Consider the following 26,989-nt stretch of genomic DNA (forward strand, 5'->3'; position numbering starts at 1 on the left):
TTTTTAGAATAGCTACAGTGTATGTGTGTGTAGAACTTATAAGCTGATTATAAAATGTATATAGAAGTTTTTTTTTTCACACACACACTGTATTTTATTTTTACAAGAGATAAATAGACTGACACCAAGCATTGTACATGGATGACCACAACAAAAGCAACAATGACTGCAATTACCAAACATGAAACACACTCATACTATGTCATAATATTGACATTCAGTCCAGTAATCCTCCACTGTAACAGCTCCTTTACTTTGCAGTGAAAATTGATTTGTATATTCTTTGCCTCTGAGTCCTTGTGAGATTTTTTTTTAAATTCAAACAGAAAGTCACAAAAATTATACTCATCCTCATCAGTTCACTCAGTCCCATGTAATTAATTTTTCTTTTTCATCTTGATCTTTTGTTAGCACTTTTATGAGTTCATCAGTTTTTCATTAGAGTTCTGAAAATGCTTATTCATTCAGTTCAGCAGTACAGTCAGGTACCAGAAACCTGTACTTGTCAGAGTCTTTTCCATGAATTTCTTGAAGATGAAACCCTTTTATAGGAACATATTTGCAAAAGCATCAGAGTACACCCAGAACTGTCTGTAAATGACAAAAGACTTAAAAATGACCACGGTTAAAGATTTGATGAAAGTTCATAATAATGCAGTTGACAAGAAAATTAGTTATTTCTCAGATATACATTTTAAAGTAATAACTAGGATTATGACTTATAACATTATACCAGAACATATAAGATTTTTAGAAATTTCACGTAATGTCTGAAACATTTATATTAACATATTTCCATACAAATAACCCAATGAAAGTTTAGTATTAGTTGTTTTGTTTGTTTGTTTTTTTATACTGCAGGTTCTTATTAGTCATCAATTTTATACACATCAGTGTATACACACACCACCATCCCCACCCCACCGCGGTTTTCCCCCCTTGGTGTCCATATGTCTGTTCTCTACATCTGTGTCTCAACTTTCACCCTGCAAACCGGCTCATCTGTACCATTTTTCTGGGTTCCACATACATGCGTTAATATACGATATTTGTTTTTCTCTTTCTGACTTACTTCACTCTGTATGACAGTCTCTAGATCCATCCACGTCTCAACAAATGACTCAATTTCGTTCCTTTTTATGGCTGAGTAATATTCCATTGTATATATGTACCACAACTCCTTTATCCATTCGTCTGTTGATGGGCATTTAGGTTGCTTCCATGACCTGGCTATTGTAAATAGTGCTGCAATGAACATTCGGGTGCATGTGTCTTTTTGAATTACGGTTTTCTCTGGGTATATGCCCAGTAGTGGGATTGCTGGGTCATATGGTAATTCTATTTTTAGTTTTTTAAGGAACCTCCATACTGTTCTCCATAGTGGCTGTATCAATTTACATTCCCACCAACAGTGCAAGAGGGTTCCCTTTTCTCCACACCCTCTCCAGCATTTGTTGTTTGTAGATTTTCTGATGATGCCCATTCTAACTGGTGTGAGGTGATACCTCATTGTAGTTTTGATTTGCATTTCTCTAATAATTAGTGATGTTGAGCATCTTTTCATGTGCTTCGTGGCCATCTGTATGTCTTCTTTGGAGAAATGTCTATTTAGGTCTTCTGCCCATTTTTGGATTGGGGTGTTTGTTTCTTTAATATTGAGCTGAATGAGCTGTTTGTATATTTTGGAGATTAATCCTTTGTCCATTGATTCGTTTGCAAATATTTTCTCCCATTCTGAGGGTTGTCTTTTCGTCTTGTTTATGGTTTCCTTTGCTGTGCAAAAGCTTTGAAGTTTCATTAGGTCCCACTTGTTTATTTTTGTTTTTATTTCCATTACTCTAGGAGGTGGATCAAAAAAGATCTTGCTGTGATTTATGTCAAAGAGTGTTCTTCCTATGTTTTCCTCTAAGAGTTTTATAGTGTCCAGTCTTACATTTAGGTCTCTAATCCATTTTGAGTTTATTTTTGTGTATGGTGTTAGGGAGTATTCTAATTTCATTCTTTTACATGTAGCTGTCCAGTTTTCCCAGCACCACTTATTGAAGAGACTGTCTTTTCTCCATTGTATATCTTTGCCTCCTTTGTCATAGATTAGTTGACCATAGGTGTGTGGGTTTATCTCTGGGCTTTCTATCTTGTTCCATTGATCTATGTTTCTGTTTTTGTGCCAGTACCATATTGTCTTGATTACTGTAGCTTTGTAGTATAGTCTGAAGTCAGGGAGTCTGATTCCTCCAGCTCCGTTTTTTTCCCTCAAGACTGCTTTGGCTATTCGGGGTCTTTTGTGTCTCCATACAAATTTTAAGATGATTTGTTCTAGCTCCGTAAAAAATGCCATTGGTAATTTGATAGGGATTGCATTGAATCTGTAGATTGCTTTGGGTAGTATAGTCATTTTCACAATGTTGATTCTTCCAATCCAAGAACATGGTATATCTCTCCATCTGTTGGTATCATCTTTAATTTCTTTCATCAGTGTCTTATATTTTTCTGCATACAGGTCTTTTGTCTCCCTAGGCAGGTTTATTCCTAGGTATTTTATTCTTTTTGTTGCAATGGTAAATGGGAGTGTTTCCATAATTTCTCTTTCAGATTTTTCATTGTTAGTGTATAGGAATGCAAGAGATTTCTGTGCATTAATTTTGTATCCTGCAACTTTACCATATTCATTAATTAGCTCTAGCAGTTTTCTGGTGGCAGTTTTAGGATTCTCTATGTATAGTATCATGTCTTCTGCAAACAGTGACAGTTTTACTTCTTCTTTTCCAATTTGTATTCCTTTTATTTTTCTTCTCTGATTGCCGTGGCTAGGACTTCCAGAACTATGTTGAATAATAGTGGTGAGAGTGGACATCCTTGTCTCGTTCCTGATCTTAGAGGAAATGCTTTCAGTTTTTCACCATTGAGAATGATGTTTGCTGTGGGTTTGTCATATATGGCCTTTATTATGTTGAGGTAGGTTCCCTCTATGCCCACTTTCTGGAGAGTTTTTATCATAAATGGGTGTTGAATTTTGTCAAAAGCTTTTTCTGCATCTATTGAGATGATCATATGGTTTTTATTCTTCAATTTGTTAATATGGTGTATCACATTGATTGATTTGCCTATATTGAAGAATCCTTGCATCCCTGGGATAAATCCCACTTGATCGTGGTGTATGATTCTTTTAATGTGTTGTTGGATTCTGTTTGCTAGTATTTTGTTGAGGATTTTTGCGTCTATATTCATCAGTGATATTGGTCTGTAATTTTCTTTTTTTGTACTGTCTTTGTCTGGTTTTGGTATCAGGGTGATGGTGGCCTCATAGAATGAGTTTGGGAGTGTTCCTTCCTCTGCAATTTTTTGGAAGAGTTTGAGAAGGATAGGTGTTAGCTCTTCTCTAAATGTTTGATAGAATTCACCTGTGAAGCCATCTGGTCCTGGACTTTTGTTTGTTGGAAGATTTTTAATCACAGTTTCAATTTCATTACTTGTGATTGGTCTGTTCATATTTTCTGTTTCTTCCTGGTTCAGTCTTGGAAGGTTATACCTTTCTAAGAATTTGTCCATTTCTTCCAGGTTGTCCATTTTATTGGCATAAAGTTGCTTGTAGTAGTCTCTTAGGATGCTTTGTATTTCTATGGTGTCTGTTGTAACTTCTCCTTTTTCATTTCTGATTTTATTGATTTGAGTCCTCTCCCTCTTTTTCTTGATGAGTCTGGCTAATGGCTTATCAATTTTGTTTATCTTCTCAAAGAACCAGCTTTTAGTTTTATTGATCTTTGCTATTGTTTTCTTTGTTTCTATTTCATTTATTTCCGCTCTGATCTTTATGATTTCTTTCCTTCTGCTAACTTTGGGTTTTGTTTGTTCTTCTTTCTCTAGTTTCTTTTGGTGTAAGGTTAGATTGTTTACTTGAGATTTTTCTTGTTTCTTTTGGTAGGCTTGTATAGCTATAAACTTCCCTCTTAGAACTGCTTTTGCTGCATCCCATAGGTTTTGGGTCGTCGTGTTTTCATTGTCATTTGTCTCTAGGTATTTTTTGATTTCCTCTTTGATATCTTCAGTGATCTCTTGGTTATTTAGTAACGTATTGTTTAGCCTCCATGTGTTTGTATTTTTTACGTTTTTTTCCCTGTAATTCATTTCTAATCTCATAGCGTTGTGGTCAGAAAAGATGCTTGATATGATTTCAATTTTCTTAAATTTACTGAGGCTTGATTTGTGACCCAAGATGTGATCTATCCTGGAGAATGTTCCGTGCGCACTTGAGAAGAACGTGTAATCTGCTGTTTTTGGATGGAATGTCCTATAAATATCAATTAAATCTATCTGGTCTATTGTGTCACTTACAGCTTCTGTTTCCTTATTTATTTTCATTTTGGATGATCTGTCCATTGGTGTAAGTGAGGTGTTAAAGTCCCCCACTATTATTGTGTTACTGTCGATTTCCTCTTTTACAGCTGTTAGCAGTTGCCTTATGTATTGAGGTGCTCCTATGTTGGGTGCATATATATTTATAATTGTTGTATCTTCTTCTTGGATTGATCCCTTGATCATTATGTAGTGTCCTTCCTTGTCTCTTGTAACATTCTTTATTGTAAAGTCTATTTTATCTGATATGAGTATAGCTACTCCAGCTTTCTTTTGATTTCCATTTGCATGGAATATCTTTTTCCATCCCCTCACTTTCAGTCTGTATGTGTCCCTAGGTCTGAAGTGGATCTCTTGTATACAGCATATATATGGGTCTTGTTTTTGTATCCATTCAGCAAGCCTGTGTCTTTTGGTTGGAGCATTTAATCCATTCACGTTTAAGGTAATTATCGATATGTATGTTCCTATGACCATTTTCTTAATTGTTTTGGGTTTGTTTTTGTAGGTCCTTTTCTTCTCTTGTGTTTCCCACTTAGAGAAGTTCCTTTAGCATTTGTTGTAGAGCTGGTTTGGTGGTGCTGAATTCTCTTAGCTTTTGCTTGTCTGTAAAGCTTTTGATTTCTCCATCAAATCTAAATGAGATCCTTGCTGGGTAGAGTAATCTTGGTTGTAGGTTCTTCCCTTTCATCACTTTAAGTATATCATGCCACTCCCTTCTGGCTTGTAGAGTTTCTGCTGAGAAATCAGCTCTTAACCTTATGGGAGTTCCCTTGTATGTTATTTGTTGTTTTTCCCTTGCTGCTTTCAATAATTTTTCTTTGTCTTTAATTTTTGCCACTTTGATTACTATGTGTCTCGGCGTGTTTCTCCTTGGGTTTATCCTGTATGGGACTCTCTGCGCTTCCTGGACTTGGGTGGCTATTTCCTTTCCCATGTTAGGGAAGTTTTCGACTATAATCTCTTCAAATATTTTCTCTGGTCCTTTCTCTCTCTCTTTTCCTTCTGGGACCCCTATAATGCGAATGTTGTTGCGTTTAATGTTGTCCCAGAGGTCTCTTAGGCTGTCTTCATTTCTTTTCATTCTTTTTTCTTTAGTCTGTTCCGCAGCAGTGAATTCCACCATTCTGTCTTCCAGGTCACTTATCCGTTCTTATGCCTCAGTTATTCTGCTATTGATTCCTTCTAGTGTAGTTTTCATTTCAGTTATTGTATTGGTCATCTTTGTTTGTTTGTTCTTTAATTCTTCTAGGTCTTTGTTAATCATTTCTTGCATCTTCTCAATCTTTGCCTCCATTCTTATTCTGAGGTCCTGGATCATCTTCACTATCATTATTCTGAATTCTTTTTCTAGAAGGTTGCCTATCTCCACTTCATTTAGTTGTTTTTCTGGGGTTTTTTCTTGTTCCTTCATCTGGTATATAGCCCTCTGCCTTTTCATCTTGCTTATCTTTCTGTAAATGTGGTTTTTGTTCCACAGGCTGCAGGATTGTAGTTTTTCTTGCTTCTGCTGTCTGCCCTCTGGTGGTTGAGGCTATCTAAGAAGCTTGATGGGAGGCTCTGTTGGTGGGTAGAGCTGACTGTTGCTGTGGCGGTCAGAGCTCCGTAAAACTTTAATCCACTTGACTGTTGATGGGTGGGGCTTGGTTCCCTCCCTGTTGGTTGTTTTGCCTGAGGCAACCCAACACTGGAGCCTACCTGGGCTCTTTGGTGGGGCTAATGGCAGACTCTGGGAGGGCTCACGCCAAGGAGTACTTCCCAGAACCTCCGCTGCCAGTGTCCTTGTCCCCACAGTGAAACAGAGCCAGCCCCCGCCTCTGCAGGAGACCCTCCAATGCTAGCAGGTAGGTCTGGTTCAGTCTCCCCCAGGGTCACTGCTCCTTCCCCCGGGTCCCAATGCGCACACTATTCCATGTGCGCCCTCCAAGAGTGGGGTCTCTGTTTCCCCCAGTCCTGTCGAAGTCCTGCAGTCAATTCCCACTAGGCTTCAAAGTCTGATTCTCTATGAATTCCTCCTCCCGTTGCCGGACCCCCAGGTTGGGAAGCCTGACGTGGGGCTCAGAACCTTCACTCCAGTGGGTGGACTTCTGTGGTGTAAGTGTTCGCCAGTCTGTGAGTCACCCACCCAGCAGTTATGGGATTTGATTTTACTCTGATTGCGCCCCTCCTACCGTCTCACTGTGGCTTCTCCTCTGTCCTTGGACGTGGGGTATCCTCCTTGGTGAAGTCCAGTGTCTTCCTGTCGATGATTGTCCAGCAACCAGTTGTGATTCTGGTGCTCTTGCAAGAGGGAGTGAGAGCACGTCCTTCTACTCCGCCATCTTGGTTAATCCCTCGAGTTTCTCCTAAAAAGGTACTTTAAATGAATTTCAGTAAGGAATTTTAAATTTCTCTTGGTGACAGTAATAACTTTCTTCCAAAGCTATTCATAAGAGGTAAGGCAAAGTTTGAAGATGTACTGTACTCCCTTTTCTATCAGCCTATTCTTAGGACTGCCTGTTTCGCATGCACATACAATATTCATTGTCATCATTATCATGATTTCAAATGACATGTGCTGGTATTTCTAAATAATTGAATCAAAATTGTAATCATTCCTTATGTCATCTTGTTAGTTCCCTCAATTCTTAGCTTGACATTTTAAGATCAAAGAGTAATCAGAAGGGAATTCCCTGGCTGTCCAGTCATTAGAACTCTGTGCTTTCACTGCTGAGGGCATGAGCTCAGTCCCTGGTCGGGGAACTAAGGTCCTGCAAGCCATGTGGTGTGGCCAAAAAATAAAATAAAAAATAGACAAATTTTGGAAAAAAGAGTAATCAGAAAGTGACTCCCAAGCACTGCTCAGTATATAATTAATCTTTCCAATTTAGGCTGCAAAGCCAATTAATCACTCTTAGACATAAGGATAAACTTTTGAAATATCAACCATCCCTGTTACTACCTTGATTTATTTAATTGAGTCACCATGTTCAGAAATGGCAGTAACCTTGCACTCATGGCGGACTGGCACACACACAAAAGCACACGCAGGAAATGTCATTTTTCCACCTATCAGACTGGCAAAGATAAAAAAGTTGAAGAAGCACAAATGTTGGCTAGTGTGTGGGGAAGCATGTAGCATTATATACTGCAGGTGAGAGTGGTAATTGGTGCAGCCTTCTCAGAAAACAAGTTGTCAATAGCTCTCAAACTGTTCACTACCCAACCCTTAGACTCAATTTCCTTTTTAGGGATTTATTCCACAGAGGCAGTTACACAAATGCACGAAAACGCTTGTATGAGTATGTTTATTTTCACATTGTTTGTTATAGTGGAAAAAAATGAGACAACCTAAATGTTCATCAATCGGGGACTGATTAAATAAATTGTGATGTGTTCATACAATGGAATATTATGCCACCATTGGAAAAACATGGATGCAGGGTGTTTGAGCTGCTGTATATATTGTTAAGTGAAAGAACATACAAACTGTATCCAGTATGGTCCTGTTTCTGTTTTTTTAAGTGATATATACATATACATTTATAAAGACATAGAAAATTTCTCAAAGGATACACTATTAAAAGGAATGTTCTCCGGAGAATAGGCCTGGAGGGGTTTGGGATGGAAAATAATTTTAATTTTTATTTTTAATTTTTTTGTACTATTTGTTTTTTTAATATGTTACTTTGACTTTTTAATGTAACAAAAAACGAGTTAAGTATTGTAAGGATTCCTTGTCAAAAACAAACGAGCAGCTTTTTTAAATATAAAAAGAAGTTTTTATTGGCAGCTCAGTGCTTGACTGAGAAGAATTTTGTGTATTCGAGACAGCTGGGAGCAAACCACTCCAGTTCCTCAATTCTGTTTTAAACAGGATAGCTGTATCTGGGGCAAAATGTTTAGATGGGTCAGAAAGGCACACACCCAAAGAATAGGTGCTTATATTGTGAGACTTCTGTTGAGCAGATTTATTACTAGGTAAATTTTATGCGTGTGTTTCACATCTCAAATGTGATACCAGTTTGGTCTGAGGTATTGGCCTGAAGTAATTAACTTGAAGGTTAATATTGATAGCTTAGTTAATAGGTAATGACAACTAAAATCAGATTTTAAAAGTCCTTCCCTAAAGAGTTTTGGCATGATGTATATTACAATCCTTGGAATGATTATGCTGCCCAAGAAAACTTGACTCTTCTTCCAAAATAGTTTCAAAAGACAATTATAAAGAGTAAAAGGAAAGAGGGATTCTATCTCAAACAGGCTAGCTGAAGTCTGTTCCAAGAAATTTGAATTCAGAAAGTTTGGAGTGGGGCTTCCCTGGTGGCGCAGTGGTTAAGAATCCGCCTGCCAACGCAGGGGACATGGGTTTGATCCTTGGTCCGGGAAGATTCCACATGCCGCGGAGCAACTAAGCCTGTGGGCCACAACTGTTGAGCCGGCGAGGCACAACTACCAAAGCCCGCGCTCCTAGAGCCCGTGCTCCGCAACAAGAGAAGCAATGAGAAGCCCGTGCACCGAAACAAAGAGTAGCCCCCGCTCGCCACAACTAGAGAAAGCTCGCGTGCAGCAACAAAGATCCAACACAGCCAATAAATAAACAAATAAAATAAAAAAATTTTTTTAATTAAAAAAAAAGTTTCGAGCAATGTGGAGCCAATAATGGTAATATATTAAGTGAAAAAGACATGATAAAGAACTTATATTTATGTTAGTATTCCAATTGTGTAAAACAAACCAAAAAATGCACGTATGCACATTTAAAATCGTGGAATAATAATCAAATTTCCAACTCCAGTTCTTCTGCCTCTGGGCTTCCCTGTGTAGTGAGGACTTGAGCGCCCCCAGCTGTGGGGAAAGTGCTTGGCAGCAAACTCGGAGCACCCTGTGGGTGGCCCTGGAGGCTCCCTGGGCCCCGTGAGAGGAGGGAGGTCTACTCTGGCCTCATAGAGAGGACCTGAGTCCCTGGGGCCCCCGGAAGCCAAGGAGTTGAACAGGTAAGCCGAGTGGGGGCAGTTACCTGAAAAAATGAGATTAGCGGTGGTTACCGAGAGCAATGGGAAATAGAGGTTGGAAAGGCGACCACTAAATCTACTCACTGTGGGAAGCAATCATTAAGGAGGGTTGACCTATGAGTACGTATTTGGGGGCAGGATCCATTGTTTTTAAAGGTTTTTTTTCTAGTTTTATTGAGATGTAATTGACATATAGCACTGTATATGTTTAAGGTGTTCAGCATAGGATTTGACTTACATACATCATGAAGTTATTATCACAGTAAGTTTAGTGAAGATCCTTCATCTCATTTAGATACAAAATCAAAGAATTGGAAAAAATATTTTTTCTTGTGATGAGAACTCTTAGGATTTACTCTCTTAACTTTCATATATAACATACAGCAGTGTTAATTATATTTATCATTGTATATTACATCCCTGGTACTTATTTATCTTATAACTGGTTTTATTTTATTTTATTTTTTAATAATATTTTTAAAACTATTTATTTATTTAGGCTGTGCCAGGTCTTAGTTGTAGCACATGGGATCTTTAGTTGTGGCATGTGGACTTCTTAGTTGTGGTATGCACGTGGATCTAGTTCCCTGACCAGGGATCGAGCCTGGGCCCCCTGCTCTGGGAGCATGGAGTCTTACCCACTGGATCACCAGGGAAGTCTTTATAACTGGTTTTAAAGTTTTAAAGCAAACCTCTGTCAATACCATCCAGCTGAAGATCATCAGAATCACACTTGTAGGTGAACAAGGTGAGATTTTGCCTGTTGCAGAGAGGGAGACCACTCGCCCTGGACCCTGGGGCATCTTGGTGAGAGGCTGCTCTAAGGACCTTCTTACAGGGTTTGCACTTGTGTTAGGTGATATTGATGTGAGTTCATGGAAGTGGAGGTTTGCTCTGGGTTGGATGTTATGTTCCTGTCGGAAGCAAGGATAATTCTATGATTAGATACATTAATAAAACATAATGAGAGAGAGGGGAGACCAGAGTGAGGCTACAGCTGTAGTTGGTAAAGAAGCAGCCATCACTCATATTGGCTGGGAGAGGGGGATGGCTGGTATTTTAGGGCTTGGATAGTGTTCAGCTTTTATTTGTGTTTAGACACGATTCCCAGGTGGTCTTGTTCTTGTCTTGCTTCACATGGTCTCAGAGTGGCCCTGTCCAATGTTGATATGACATTGTTCACCAGGAGAACAGCAAGACCTCTCTCAGGGATTCAGACCAACCTTTGGTCGTAAGGAACAGCTTTCCTCTGGCGCACCCACAATTACAATAAATTTTGTCAGACTAATACCACTTTCAAAGTAACAAACCAAGTTTTATCTACTCAACCAAATCCTTAGCAACTTGGTAGCTTTTCTTATTCTCGAGTCTTTTTTTTTTTTTAACAAATGGTGTATAAAAGGGCCACAGGTCAAAGTGTTATCCGTCAGTATCTTAATGATCCCTTAACCTTTAATCAAGGGTCTTTTGTCAGATGACAGCAAGAAAGGAACTCAAGACAAACAAACAAAAACACACTATGAAGCTATGCATTTTCTATGGTACATGTATATACCTATAAATGCATGGAGAGCATTCTGGAAGAATACACGTTAAACCAATAGCTATGGTTACCTTGGAGCAGCAGGGAGACCAAGATTGGCAGTGATGATCAAAGGGAACCTAACGTTTTTAAAAAAGAGACTGTTATTTTAGTTTTAGGTTCACAGCAAAGTTGAGTGGGAAGTACAGAAAGTTCCCATCTACCCCCTTCCCCACACATATGTAGTCTCCTATGTTACCAACATCCCCCTCCCCCGCAGAGTGATACATTTATTACAAATGATGAACCTACACTGACACATCATCATCACCCAAAGTCCATGGTTTGCCTTAGGGTTCACTCTTGGTGCTGTACATTCTGTCGGTTTGGACAAATGTGTAATAACTTGTATCTGTCATTATGGTATACATAAGTTACGGTGTCATAACTTAAATATTGTGGGAAATGGTTTGTAAATATTTGCTAAATTGGTCTTTTTTTTTAATCGTCTTTAACCAGGTACGATGCTGCACCAATAGTGCTCTTATTATTTTCAAGGTTTCTCACTAAGTTCTAATTTTTTGTGGAGGCTTCTGACTTCAGTCGTATTTTCTAGCCATTGTGAAATGAAAGAATGTGGGACATACATTTTTCTGTTTCCATAATGCTTCTTCCACTTAGTTCCCCATCTTTATTTTTTTTCCAGTTCATATATTTTTTTGAATTTTATTTTATTTTTTTAAATAGCAGCTTCTTATTAGTTACCTATTTTATACATATTAGTGTATATATGTCAATTCCAATCTCCCAATTCATCCCACCACCCCCAACCCCATTTTTCCCCCTTGGTGTCCATACGTTTGTTCTCTACATCTGTGTCTCTATTTCTGCCTTGCAAGCCAGTTCATCTGTACCATTTTTCTAGATTCCGCATACATGCGTTAATATACGATAATATTTGTTTTTCTCTTTCTGACTTACTTCACTCTGTATGACAGTCTCTAGGTCCATCCACATCTCTACAAATGACCCAATTTCGTTCCTTTTTATGTAGTTCCCCATCTTTAAACTGGTCCTTTCTGTGTACATTTCAGTTCCATTCCTGGGAGCCCCCAAGGGGAAAAAAAATAGCATATTTATTTTCACTAAAACGTAACTTAAATTTATCATTCCTTTCAATTATTATGAAGGCATGCAAATTTGTTTTGGGTCATAATTAATGTTCTATTTAAGTTACATGTTTACCCCTCAGTTTTTCTTAAACACCTCCCTTTAAAAAAGTTTTTAGGGACTTCCCTGATGGCGCAGTGGTTGGGAGTCCGCCTGCCAATGCAGGGGACACGGGTTCAAGCCCTGGTCCAGGAAGATCCCACATGCCGCAGAGCAACTAAGCCCATGTGCCACAACTACTGAGCCTGAGCTCTAGAGCCCACGAGCCACAACTGCTGAAGCCCGCGTGCCTGGAGCCTGTGCTCCACAACAAAGAGAAGCCACCTCAGTGAGAAGCCCGTGCACCACAACTAGAGAAAGCCCATGCACAGCAATGAAGACACAATGCAGCCAAAAATAAATTAATTAATAAATAAATTAATTTTTTAAAAAAACTTTAAAAAATGTTCAAATATTTACAAAGGTAAAATAGTATAATGAACTCTCACATACGTCTCACCAGCTTTCACAATTGTCAATACCTGCCTATCCCATTTTTATCTCTATTCCTGACACCATACCCCTCCCAACTTGCCACGGGATTGTTTTGTAGCCAGTCTCAGACATCATATCATTTCATCAATAACACTTCAATATGTATCTTTAAAAGATAAAAATTCTCTTGTGAAATCCAACCATGCTACTTAAAACTTTTAACACTGATTCCTAAATATTCAGTTAGTTTTCATATTTCCTAAATTGTGTCACAAATGTTTATTCCAATCAGGATCCAAAGTCCACACTTTAAATTTATTGCCATGTCTATCAAGTCTCTTTTAATCCAAAGGATCTGTAGGTTTCCTCCCTTTTTCATCCTTGCAATTTTTCTGTCAAAGAATAAACTGTTTTTTTCTTCCAGTTAGCAAATAAACTATTGTTTCTTTGCAAATTATTTGTAGAAGGACATGTGTCCTGGAGAGTTTTCTACATTCTAGATTTTGTTGATTGTATTCATTCTATTTCCTGTGAACTGGTAGTTAGATTTGGAGTAGGGTTTCCAGATAAAATACAGGACACCCAATTAAATTTGAATTTTAACTAAACAATATTTTTTAGTGTAAGAGTGCTCAGTAGTGCAATATTTGTTCATCTTGTATTTTTATTTGCTAAATTTGACAACCATAAATCTAGAGAGTTACCACATTCAGGCTTGGGTTTTGGGCAAGAATACATTCAATTTAGTGTCGTGTACTTCTATCAGGAGACACATAAGGTCTGGTTGTTTCTCTTTTTGTGATGTGAAAAATGATGCAAGGGTTCACGTTTTGTCAGCTGGATGCATCCATTATTAATACAACCCTTCAGCTTCTTACCTGATGACTTTGGCAGGTGATGATCATTGCCCAGAATCATTACTTTATTAGGGCTTGCAGAATGATGCTATTCCAGGTCTATCATTCCTTCTGCGTTCATTAGCTAGTATTCTTCTATAAAGAACTTACTCTTCTGTACAGTTTATGTATTGATAGGAAAGTTAAGCTCTTTCCTTAAGTCAGAATTTTGCAAGCACCTAAGAGAGAGCCTTACAAATCTAACAGTGAAATCTTGCTAAGGATTTAGATAACTCTTACAAATCCAGCAAATCAAAATATACATTCAGTAAGGTTAAATTTCTAAAACATTTCTATATGTTAAAAATCAAACATATACATTTAGAAAATCAGAATTCTTCAGCATTGAAATGTTGACAGCACACTGAATTAGTTAAATCTTCCTAAGGATTACAATTAAAATTAGATGTTAAATTCTCTAGTATATCAGATTATCTGAAATGTTTCAAACCACTGAAAACTGAATAAAGCCTATAAAAAGAGGCACAATGATTATACAACTTTTCACACCTGGTTTTACACAGTATACATCAAAACTTTATTTCCTCACCATCTATATGTTTATTATTTATGCCTTTTTAGGATTGCAAACTCATCCACTTAAGGGGAGCTGAGTAAGCATCGCTAGCGTCCTACCGCACCTGAGAGTGTTTCAAGGCAACACGCCAGAAAGGGCAGACAGAACGTGGGAACTTGGATCCACCAAACCCCATATAGACAAGCCCAGGCCTTTCCGTATCTGGCTCTCGAGTCCACATCTTTGAACTGGAGTTAATTATAAATTTCTCAATTCAGAGCATCATACATTCTGGTTGTCTTTCAAACTTCATCCTTACCAATCTTTACTTTCTGATGTAGGTAGATGAAATTCGGCACCTCTTCTAGTCCTCCCAGCATGAGTTGTAGCCAATCTTCCTGCTGCCTGTTAAGAGCTCACTGGATTCTGCACTCTCTCTGTTTTGCTTCTGTATCTACCCATCAGCCCCCATTGCACAGTTGTTTGTTGACAAATCAACCTTAGAACTCCAGATGAAATGTGGAACTGTCCCTGTCAAGTTTCTTATTCTTATTGATATTTTTCAGGTAAAGAAATAGCCACTGAGAAATTAAGCAGGTGTTCCTCATGACAAGTTTTCAGCTAAGAAGCCAGGACTATAATTCAGGACTACTTTCCCATCATTACTAGGTCAGAGGTAGGCACTATGTGACCTGGATGCTGTTGTTGGGTGTTCGTCTTAATTGTCTCAGGCAGATATCCTATCTACCTCCCATCTGACCTTTTATTCTTCCATTTCTTCATATCTAAGGGTAAGAGATCAGTGAAAACAAATGAGCTCGTTTACAAAGATACCATGGTGCAACAAATTGATTGTGACATCTGCATATCTTGAACACAAAAATCTCTTTTTAGTCATTATTCACTCAGTTATATAAAATGCTGACATCCACTGACTTGTTGGAGTGGGCTTTGAGGCTTTCAGGTAAAGATATTGTTTAAAGTAAACTGTACTATTCCTTTTACTATTAAGCAACAAATTTCCAATCTAAAGATGGAGATTACTACTGTCTCTCAGCTCACCTAGCCCATTTCTGTTGTTGATTTGTCCTTGTTTTACAGAGTCATTTGCAGTTTCTATTGCATTTGAAATAACAATCTACTCTGGAAACTCCTAAGTGTAAAAAAAATTTTTATGTACTTGCCTAATTCTATATTAGCTTAAAAAATTCGATATACTTCTTTAAAAGCAGAATGGAAGATAGAATCTACATTATGACATTCTAGCTTGGGGCATTTATTATTTTCATGGGGTGACTATAAAAAAGGGCTTTAAAATTTTTTTTTATTTATTTATTTTTGACTATGTTGGGTCTTCGTTGCTGAGCACGGGCTTTCTCTAGTTGCGGCAAGCAGGGGCTACTTTTCCTTGCGGTGTGCGGGCTTCTCTTGTTGCAGAGCACAGGCTCTAGGCGAACGGGCTTCAGTAGTTGTGGCACGTGGGCTCAGTAGTTGTGGCTCGCAGGCTCTAGAGCTCAGGCTCAGTAGTTGTGGTGCATGGGCTTAGTTCCTCCACGGCATGTGGGATCTTCCCGGACCAGGGCTTGTACCCATGTCCCCTGCATTGGCAGGTGGATTCTTAACCACTGAGCCACCAAGGAACTCCAGTGCTTTTGTTTATCTTGATGATTGTAATAGCTTCCTTTTCCTCATGGACTCTGTTCTTTTTTTAAGACTTTGTCATTAGGAGCATTGTGTGATGTTGAGAGTACAGTTGGAAATATCCCAAAGGATTAAAGCTGCCATGTCTTGGCTAGCTCATAGAGTGGAGAGGTCATAAACACCCGATGTCTCTTAGTCTTATCAAGTGATAGTTATGCATCTCAACGCTGGAGGGATTTTGAAAACTCTCAGAGGTCCTCATGGCTGGTTAGCTCTGGCTGGCTACTTGAATGCCAAGTTGGGCAACAAGAGCAAACTAATAAAATCTAGACCAGAACTAAAATTCTGTTTTCTATTCATTTGTAAAAGTATTATTGTAGGCAGCTTACAGTATAAAATCTCACTGTGTTAGGCTGAATTATGGCCCCCTCCCCAAAGATATACACATCCTAATCCCAGGAACTTGTGAATTTGTTATCTTACATGGTATCTTAGTCTGTTTGGGCCACTATAACAAAATTCCATAGACTTGAGTAGCCAATAAACAACAGACATTTATTTCTCACTGGCAGATTCAGTGTCTGGTGAGAACTCACTTCCTGATTCACAGGTAACAGTCTTCTTGCTGTGTCCTCACAGAGGGGAAGGGGTTAGGGAGCTCTCTGGAGTCTCTTTTATAAGGGCACTAATCCTATTCATGAGGGCTCCACCTTTATCACCTGATCACCTTGCAAACTCCCATCTCCTAGTACCATCCCACTGGGGATTAGGTTTCAGCCTATGAATTTTGGGGCGACATGGACATTCAGTCTACAGTACATGGTAAAAGAAACTTTGCAGATGTTATTAAATCAAGGATCTTGAGATAGAGAGATTATCCTGGATTAACCAGTTGGGCCCAATGTAATCATAAGAGTCCTTAGTGAGGTCAGAACAGAGAAGAGATGTGAAGAGGGAATCAGATGCTGAAGTGATGTGCTTTGCAGATGGAGGAAGGGGCCACAAGCCAAGAAACGTGGGCAGCATCTAGAAGATGGAGAAGGCAAGGAAACAGATTCTCCCCTAGAGTCTGCAGAATAAATACGGCTCTGCCTAAACATTGATTTTTAGCCCCCAAGACCCATTCTTGGACTTCTGACCTCCAGAACTGTAAGATAATTAATTTGTATTACATTAAGGCAAATATATTTTTTAAAAAATAAGTAAAATTACAAGCATTGTTGCAAGTTTTTCCCCTGACCCAGAAAATACAGGGTGAGGTCACTGAAGCAGGGACAAGAGAGCAAAACAGCCCTGAACTCCACAGAAGCTGAATGACCTGTTTGACTGTAGCCTGACCAGCTCTTAGAAGGAGAAATTAATGACCGAGGACGTGTGAAACAAGGAAAAGCTTTCAAAAGCTAGAACTGTAGCCAAGATCGCTGGTTGTGCAGATAAGCAGTTGGTATTGATACGGTGAAAGTGACTCTTGCCACCTTCGGAAAATGATGACAGTTATTCAAGGTTTACTTTCTTGGATAGAATAAGCCTTCATAATTCTTTCTCTAAGTCTTTATAACTCTTTTTAACTTTCCAGTACTTTTAAAGTCAATACTTTACCTAAATGCAAGAAGGTTTAAATAAATCTATTATGAGAAGCCATAAAATAATTGAAATGATAATCATTGAATGCAGTTAAGGACAAATCCTGAACTATTACTTCTCCACATGGAAGCAAAACACTCCTGTAAGGAGTAATATGGGTCAATCCTGTTAGATTCTGCTAGTTCTAGCTAGAAATCCTTCCAAAAAGAATAAATTTTTTTAAAAAAGAATCTTTGCTCTGTAGGAAAATGCTTTCTCCTTTTAAACTACACAGCAGCTGTCCACTTGTGGGTGGTACCTACATATCTACAGAACTGTCTGTAAGCCAGATCTGAGTCATTACTCCCTCTGTCAGTTGATGATAGGGAACTGCCCATGAAGCCATAAGCACAGCCTGGGAGAGACAAGACAGAGTAGCAGGGGTGGGGACCACAGGCATTTGGGCCACTTCATCATGTAACTTACTTGTGCCTTCAGGGCCTGCTTGGGCCAGATCATGTATATACCACTTCCATTTGATGATGCACACCCAACATTATGGCTTGGTGGGTCAGATAACACCCAGTTCATGATGGGCAGCTCAGGTCACGTGGTAACTTGGTGGCCCATGGTCAAGTGTTCAGTCTCTACTAAGGCCCAGCAGCAGCCAAGAGCTGTTTTTCTAAAGGAGAGTAGTTATCTGTGGATGATGGCAGAGTCTTGCTCTAAAGCCCTAAAGGCAGTGCTGTGATTCACCCTTTCTCTGCCTTTTTGTTCTATTTGCTAATCACACTGGTAAGGGTGATCTTTTGATTACCCTGATTAATCTTTTGATTGAGTAATGTGCTGTTTCAAATGCTAATCTCTTCCAGAAACACTCTTACAAGACACACCCAGAAATAATATTTTACCAGCTCTCTGGGCATTCCATTGACACATGGAATTAACCATCACACATGGTAACTATTAGCCACATGTGACTATTTCCATTTGAATTAATTAAAATTAAAAATTCAGTGTCTCAGTCACACTAGCCATAGCTCAAGTGATCACTAACTAGTGGCCACATATTGGACAGATATAGAACATTTCCGTTTTAAAAAAAAAAAATTGTCATTCCAAAAATTTTTTAAGAAAATTAAAATTTTTTAATTTAAAAATTCTTTTAAAAATTCTTAAAAATACAGTTAGAAAAGAAAATCCCTCTGCTTAAATCTGAGGTACGGGTCTTCAGCCTCCTCTGAAGCTTCCCATAAATTCCACTGTGAGTCTCTTCAACAACTGCTTTTCAGACACAGTAACCCTGAGCTCCTCCAGGTCTCCGGTTACTCAGCTCACATGGTGACATGCTTGCAGGAAATTGTCCTGTTCCTGTTTCCTGCAACTTTGATGGAGAGCAAGGATTAGTGTGGCTTCACCTTTTACCAGTCGCACCAAGACATTAGGAAAGGACTTGAAAGGATTTGGTTCAGGCAGTCATCAAGAAGTACTTTATAAAATTAAGTCTCATTAATCAGCGCTGTGATACTCCAGAAGGCATCCAAATAGACATTGACTTCACAGGAAATGCAGCTGAATAAATGAGCTGCGTAAGCTAGAATGCAGGAAAATTGTTGAAACTTTGTATAGAAAAATGTTCACCTCTATAGGAGTACATCAAAACGGTTACTTATACATTACTCTTATGCATTCAGAGAAGTTGTTCTTTCCTTGAATAATTATCTGATGGCCTAAACCTAGCTGGACTTTCTTAGTTTGGTTTTACACACTGTTTACACTTGTGTCAGTCCAGGGTCCCCAAGAGACAGGAGGCACACTCAAGATTCTGCCTGCTATTCATTTTATCTATTAGAGAGAGACAGAAAGAGAGCCAAAGGGAGAGACAGAGTCACCAAAGTCCACTGTACTTCTGCCCTTTGAACAGACTGCAAACTCCCTGCCATGGCTTCCAAGGCTTTGCATGACCATTAGGATATCACCCGCATCTCCGATTTTACGTTTTCACACTACACAGCTCTCTTTCCCAAACTCCTGGTCTGCGAACTCTTCTTCAAACACACCTCTGTTACTGCCTTTGTTTGTGTTAAATCCCCGGCGGTCCAGTGGTTAAGACTCTGCGCTTCGACTGCAGACGGCAGAGGTTCCATCCCTGGTGGGAGAATTAAGATCCCGCGTGCCTCGCAGCATGGACAAAAAAAAAAAAAAAACTCATTAAAGTTTTCTATAGTGATGGCATATTGTCTTGATAATATTTTGGGTATATTGGGTTAAATAAAATATATTATTGAAATTAATTTCACCTGGTTCTTCTTATCTTTTTAATGTGGCTACTAGGCAATTTCAGTTTCCATTGGTGGCTTCCACATAATTTCCCGTAAAACACACTTTATTAGGTTTACACTTAACCAATTTATTGAATATCTACCCTGAACCAGGCCATGCAGAGAGGAATGTGTCAAGTACCACTGGAGTACGCAGGGAGGAGAGCCGTGCCCACAGCATTAGGGAGGCCTTCAAGGAGGAGGTGGCATCTGCCCTGGTACTCACTCTCTTCAGAAATCAGCAAGAGTTTCAAGGGTGTGGTCTCGTTGTGGGCTTTGCTCCCTTCGGCATTTTAAAAGCATGGAAGACAGCACCATACACCTCTACCCTATGAAAACCTGACAGCCACACAAGTCCTGGCTTTCCAGCAAAGGGTCGAATCAAGGTAAGGGATATTCTGATATCTGAACCTTAATCTCAGTATCTGGCCTCATGTGCTTAGTATTTATATCATGAAGTGAGCAGTAGACAAACATTGCTGGAAAAGTTGTTTGCCTTTCAAGGACATCTAAATAATGATTTCTAAAATATTGTGCCAAGTAAAGCATACTGGTTTTCTCTGTTTGTTTACAAATTTACTACTGATTTAATATTCAGTTGGGTTTGGAAAGTCATCCCCAGCTGCTACTGTGATAATCTTTGAGTTCTAGGGGACTTTGAAATGACTTTGCTAACCAGCCAATTTGCTCTTTGGATTAAGTGTAGCTTCAGCCTGATCCCAGGGGAGCTCTAGAATGTGACATGTATCACTGAGGTTGTCCTTCCACACGCAGCCAGAGGCAAGGGAGCAGGGCTGTTGTACTCCCACATAGATTAGTCATTGGCCGCAGGCTTCCCTCCAAGGATGGTGCAGAACCTTCCAGCCATCTCCAGACAAAGCCGTGGTGGCCAGCCAAGGACAGGAGGAGGGTGTAGGGGTGAGCAGTTAGCAGCCAACACCCTGGAGCTGGAGGACAGGTGCATGCCCCAGTTAGGGCATCTGGACGGGACACCAACAGTTCTGTCACAGTCACACTTTGGGAAAAACCATGGCGAGCCTCAGTCCTGCCTATGGTGTCTCCTGCGGCTGCACGAGAATCAGGCTAGTCTTTGGAGCACCTGCTATTATTCGCCTGGCCATTCCTGTTCTGGACTGTCATCATCTCTAAGATAGAGATACCTTATCAGGTGAAGGGGAAATTTCATCTTGCAGTTGCAAGACTATGCAGTCAGGACGAATGGCTCTCATCTGTGTGAGAATTTTTTAAAAAAGAAAAAAGAAACCAGTGTTCACTAGCATAAGAAGCTGGCTAAAGTCACCAGGGTCAATGTTAAGACCTCCAGTAGATTCAGGGCTTCAGACTCAAAAACCAGTGCTTCACCACTGGTAACCACAAATATGATCTATTATCTATTTTCTGTGATTTTTGTTTTGTTTTGTTTTAGATTCCACATAGAAGTGAGATCATCAGACACCTCTTAAACTCACATAGAGCTGTATGTCAATTACATCTCAATAAAATGGAAAAAAACAAACCCCCCAAACCCAGTGCTTCAACAGACACTATGCAGTCTTTTAGCAAACCAACCAACCAGCTAACCAACCAGCCAATAAACAAAAAGCCCACCAAAAATAAATAAACAAAAACCCTAGGGTTTGTCCTGCAATGAATGAGGTACATAGTCAATAACATGTGGAAGAAAAAGATATTACCTTCAGATTTTCCTAGTATAAGCAAAATGCTTAGTGTTCAAAAGAGTGCTTGAGGGACTTCCCTGGTGGCACAGTGATTTAAGAATCCGCCTGCCAATGCAGGGGACACGGGTTTGATCCCTGGTCCGGGAAGATCCCACATGCCGCAGAGCAACTAAGCCCATGCGCCACAACTACTGAGCCTGCGCTCTAGAGCCCACGAGCCACAACTACTGAAGCCCGCACGCCTAGAGCCCGTGCTCCACAACAAGAGAAGCCACTGCAATGAGAAGCCTGCGCACCGCAACAAACAGTAGCCCCCACTCGACACAACTAGAGAAAGCCCGCATGCAGCAAGGAAGACCCACTGCAGCCAAAAATAAATAAATAAAAATAAAATAAAAAATTTTTTAAAAGTACACAGTTCAATGCCTTACAGTATATTCATAAAGTCATGCAACCATCACCACAATCAATTTTAGAACGTTTTTATCATCTCCAAAATGGAACCCTGTACCCCGTTGCCAGCACCCCCTGAGTGGGTTGAATTGTGGCCCCCAAAGATATGTCCATTTGGAATCTCAAAATGTGACCTTTTTTGGAACAAGGGTCTTTGCAGATGTAATTAAAGTAAGGATCATGAGATGAGATCATTCTGGATTAGGGTTTTTAAAACCAATGATGAGTGTCTTTATAAGAGACAGAAAAAGGAGAACATGCAGAGACACAGAGAGAAGGCAGTGTGAAGATGCAGGCAGAGGTTGGACTTACAAAGCCCAAGCCAGGAGCATCAGTGGATCACCAGCAATCACCAGAAGCCAGGAGAGAGACACGGAAGGGATTCTCCCTCAGAGCCTCCAGAGGGAACCAACCCTGCCGACACCTTGGTTTTGGACTTCTGGCCTCCTGAACTGGGAGAGAATACATTTCTGTTGTTTTAAGCTGCCAGGTTTGTGGCAATAATTATGGCAGCCCTGGGAAACGAATAGACTTCAACCTCCCCCTCTTCCCCTGGCTTCTGGTAACCACCAGTTTATTTTCTGTCTTTAGAGATTAGCCTATTATGGACATTTCATATACATGTCATGTAGTCTTTTGTGATTGGCTTCTTTCATTTAACATGATGTTTTCAAGGTTTATCCATGTTGTAAGATGTATCGGAATCCCATTTCTTTTTATGGCTGAATAATATTCCATTTTATGGATACACCACATCTTGTTCATCCATTCATCAGTTGATGGACATTTGGGTTGTTTCTGCCTTTTGTTTATTATGAATGATGCTGCTGTGAACATCTATGTGGAAGTTTTTCCGTGGACATATGTTTTCGTTTCTCCTGAGTATATGAGTCATATAGTGACTCTGTGTTTAACGTTGGGAGGACTGGACTGTCAGACTGTTTTCCAAAGCAAATACACAATTTTACTTTCCCACCAGCAATTCCAACTTCTCCACCTTCTCACCAACATTTGTTATTATCTGTATTTTTTTTAAAAGCAGGCATCCTTGTCTTTTTTTTTTTTATAAATTTATTTTATTTATTTTATTTTTGGCTGCACTGGGTCTTCGTTGTTGCACACAGGCTTTCTTTAGTTGCAGCAAGGGGAGGCTACTCTTCATTGTGGTGCGCGGGCTTCTCATTGCGATGGCTTCTCTTGTTGTGGAGCACGGGCTCTACGTGCGTGGGCTTCAGTAGTTGTGGCACGTGGGCTCAGTAGTTGTGGCTCGCGGGCTCTAGAGCGCAGGCTCAGTAGTTGTGGCGCACGGGGCTTAGTTGCTCCATGGCAGGTGGGACCTTCCTGGACCAGGGATCGAACCCATGTCCCCTGCATTGGCAGGTGGATTCTTAACCACTGTGCCACCAGGGAAGCCCTATCTGTATTTTTTTCATTAGACCTGTATCCACACCACAAGTCCCCTTGGCCATACACAGCCTTCTATGTCGACACCACAAGTCCCCTTGGCCATACACAGCCTTCTATGTCGACACCACAAGCCCCCTCACGGCTTCGGCTTCCTCACCACGTGTCCCTTTGGGCACACGTGGCCTTCCATGTCCATGTAAGTCCCCTGGGCTAACACAGTTTACTGTGTCCACAGCATGGAGACCACAGTCTCAGGTATCCAGAGCCTTCCACGTTGACCCCGCGGGTCACCGCAGGTACTAGCATCTCCACCTCCCTGCTACAACTCGCCTTCCGAACACAGAGCCTTCTTGTCCAACACAGAAGTTGCTTCAGGTACACACAGCTAGCTGTGTTCACGCAATTCTACTCAGGTACACAAGTCTTCTGTGTCTCCATCACACGTCCCCTGGGTTACACACAGCCTTCTTTGCCCAAACCGGAGATCTCCTGGTTACAGACAGTTTTCTGTGACCACACCACAGGTCTCCTCAGGTACTCAGAGCCTCCTGTATCTACACCACAATTCCAACTGCATACAACCACCTTCTGTCCCCTGGCGTACAAAGAGCCACCTATGTCCGCATCACAAGTCCGCTCAGGTACACACAGTCTTTTTTTGTCTATACCACGGTTCTCAGGGACACACACCACAGGTCCCTGAGGTGCTCACAGCCTTCTATCCACACAGAAAGTCTCCTCGGGGACACACCGCCTTTTATGCCCACATCACACGGGGGCGCATGTCGACACGTCTACCTCCACACCACCACATGTCATCTTGGGAACAAACAGCTTTCTTTTTTTTTCTTTTGCCGTATCACACGGCATGTGGGATCTTAGTTCCCCAACCAGGGATCAAACCCGTGTCCCCTGCAGTGGAAGCGCGGAGTCCTAACCACTGGACCGCCGGGGAATTCCCCGAACAAACGCTTTCTGCTTCCACTCCGCATGTTGTCTTGAGCACACACACCCTCGTATGCACAGCATGCATCCGCTTGGGGACACACAGCCTTCTTTGTCCACATCACACGTTTCCTCTGACACCTACACAGACTCAGGGGTCCACAGCAGACGTCCCTTCGAGTTCACACAGCCTTTTTTTTTAACTACTGAGTCTCTGTGCCCTTGGGTTTACGCAACCTTCTGTGTCCTCTATCCACACCACAAGTCCCCTCAGGGACACACCGTTTTCTGTGTCCACCCCACAAGTTGCATCACATATACACAGCCTTCCACTCCCCCCCTCCACAGAACTCCCTCAGAGACACACAGACCTCCCTGTCCACACGCTAAGTCCTCTCAGAACACACACTGTTTTCTGTGTCCAGACCCAAGCCACATCTGGCACACACAGCCATCTCTGTCTACAACACAGAGGCCCTCAGGTCCTTTCACCATCAATGTCTACACCACTGTTCCCCTGGGTACACAAGCCTTCTGTGTCCACACTACCAGCTCTCTGGGTACACATCCATATCCACACCACACATCTCCTCGTGTCTATACAGCCTTCTAGAAACACACCACATGTTTCCTCAGGAACACACAGCCTTCTGTGTCCATACTACTGATCCCCTTGGGCAGGTACACACATCCATACCACAAGTCCCCTCAAGAACGCAAAGCCTTTCATGTCCACACAGTAAGCTCTCTCAAGTGTGTCCATCCACATCACAGCTCCCCTCCCCACACACAGCCCTCTTCCCCCACACAGGCCTTCTCAGACACAGCCGTTTGCCTCTGCACCACAGGGCTCCTCACGCGCACCCAGCTTCTGCTCACACGCACACATCTTGGATACACCAGTGTCCACACCATGAGTCCCGTTGGAAGCACACAACCTTCCACGAACACACCACAAATTTCCTCCCATGCTCCCAGCTTCTTGGTCTCAGGCTTTTGCAAGGACTGCCTTAGTCAATTAATCACATAATATCTACAAAACTCAGGATGACTCAAGTTCATTGTGCTAGTACACCAGTCGCCACAGGCTGGTATTCTGATCAAGTTTATTTTTATTTTATTTCTTTCTAGACCTACATCTAAACTACTGGCTTCTGTGGCGTTTTCATGTCTGGAGACAATTCAACTATTGGTTAAGTTTAAACTGGCTTGTTCAAGCAGGTTTCATATGTGATATTATCATCTTAAGTGGAATTGCATAATCATATAACCGGGCATTTCAAACTACTCTTTTCAGTGTGCCTTGGCTTTTTTTTTTTTTTTTTAATTAATTAATTTTTTTTTTTTGGCCTCACTGCCTGCGGGATCTTAGTTCCCTGATCAGGGACTGAACCCGCGCCCCCTGCATTGGGAACACGGAGTCCTAACCACTGGATCGCCAGGGAAGTCCCGAGTGTGCCTTGGCTTCTTATTTGCAGTTTGGAGGTTCAATGGTTAGAAGTTTTCAGGTGGCCTTAGAGGTTGGGTGGGAAAGCCAGCTGCCTCGCTCAGATGCTCTGGAAAGCCTTGAGCTCCCCAAAAGTAGGGCCTTGGGGTCACCACTCATCCAGTTGGACCCAACACTCTCCAGGCAGCACACTTCCTCCAGTCAGATGGAAGTGGCAGGAAAGGAGCGGACACCAAGCCCCTAGAACGAGGATTATGAAGACTCTCACGGATCGGGCACTGGCTGCAGCACGTTTCAGCGTCGCCCTGAGGCAGGGATAGGGCAAGTCAACGAGAGGAGACTGGTTCCGTCTTGCCCCTGCCCTGCTCCTTTTCTCACACTCTCATCTTCCAGCTCTGCCAAGGTCATGTTGATATCATGTTTTCCCCATCACTGTGGACCTGCCAACCCACGTTGTTAATAGAGAATAATTTTCCTCACACCCTCTTGGAGAAAGAAAAGAGAAGGTGGACTATGGCAAACTGATCTCCTAGACGGAATTTGACTTTGGAACGTCTTCAGTTAGGAAAAAAGCCAGACGTTTTCTGTAGTCAAACAATACTCTTCCCAGTTGGCAGTGAAAGCAGGAAAGAGGTGGTCATCCCGCGTGGTCCTTGTTTAGAGCGAGCAACAGAGGAGCTGTGACTTGGGGTCAGCAGTCCAGCCAGAAGGGCAAGAGGGATGATGCTTCCACACCCAGGCCCTGGGGTTTGAGCTGGTTCTAGCCTTGTCATTTGTGTCCAAGCTTGGACTTGGGTGACTACTGGTCTGGGAACTTCCCCGCAGTTACACAGAGCAAATCCTCTCTGTAATCTCCAACCAAACTGAATCCATACCCCAAAGCCAGCCTCAGAATAGACTTAGTCTTAGAATATTCTCCATCAGTGATTCTTCCCGATATCCCTTTCCCACCCCCAACCTACTTATTCTGAACCTGACTGGCTTAGATGTGCTAAAGCAAGTACTAACAGGATTCAGCAGGTTTCTTTATGGGAAGATCTCTCAGAACCTTTAATATGCATTTTGGTCCTTTAGGAGGGGAACAGAATTTGCAGAGCTGTTCCCACTTATTTGGCCATGAAACTTATTTCTTACAGATCTTTTTATAAGACTGGTGTGGGCAGGGCATTATTATTAGATGGGTTTTCCAGAAGCAGGATCTGAAAGGGTGGTTGTTGTGCAAGAGATTTACTGAGAGAAGGGGCTCCAAAGAAACGTGTAACGCGGAGAGGGAAGCAGGATAGGGCAGGGGGTGAGCCAAGGAAAGACATGGGTTTGGATTAAGTGTAGCTTCAGCCTGATCCCAAGGGAGCTCTAGAATGTGACATGTATCACTGAGGTTGTCCTTCCACACGCAGCCAGAGGCAAGGGAGCAGGGCTGTTGTACTCCCACATAGTTTAGTCATTGGCCGCAGGCTTCCCTCCAAGGATGGTGCAGAACCTTCCAGCCATCTCCAGACAAAGCCGTGGTGGCCAGCCAAGGACAGGAGGAGGGTGTAGGGGTGAGCAGTTAGCAGCCAACACCCTGGAGCTGGAGGACAGGTGCATGCCCCAGTTAGGGCATCTGG

At 41.3% G+C, this 26,989-nt stretch overlaps 1 protein-coding gene across 2 annotated transcripts in view; it reads left to right on the plus strand.

Annotated features, from left to right (window-relative positions):
- The window catches only part of WDR59 (WD repeat domain 59), a 114,246-nt gene extending 93,329 nt beyond the window's left edge, over positions 1-20,917 (plus strand). The window contains exon 26 of one of the 2 annotated variants that reach the window (XM_061174570.1): positions 20,878-20,917. In XM_061174570.1, the coding sequence (XP_061030553.1) occupies positions 20,878-20,888 (11 nt within the window). In that variant the 3' untranslated portion in view covers positions 20,889-20,917. Of the gene's footprint in view, positions 1-19,565; positions 19,819-20,877 lie in introns of those variants that run through there. The other variant, XM_061174566.1, reaches the window with a different exon arrangement.
- The last annotated feature ends 6,072 nt before the right edge of the window (positions 20,918-26,989 follow it).

This window comes from Eubalaena glacialis, chromosome 18, assembly GCF_028564815.1.
Source record: "Eubalaena glacialis isolate mEubGla1 chromosome 18, mEubGla1.1.hap2.+ XY, whole genome shotgun sequence".
Taxonomy (NCBI): Eukaryota; Metazoa; Chordata; class Mammalia; order Artiodactyla; family Balaenidae; genus Eubalaena; species Eubalaena glacialis.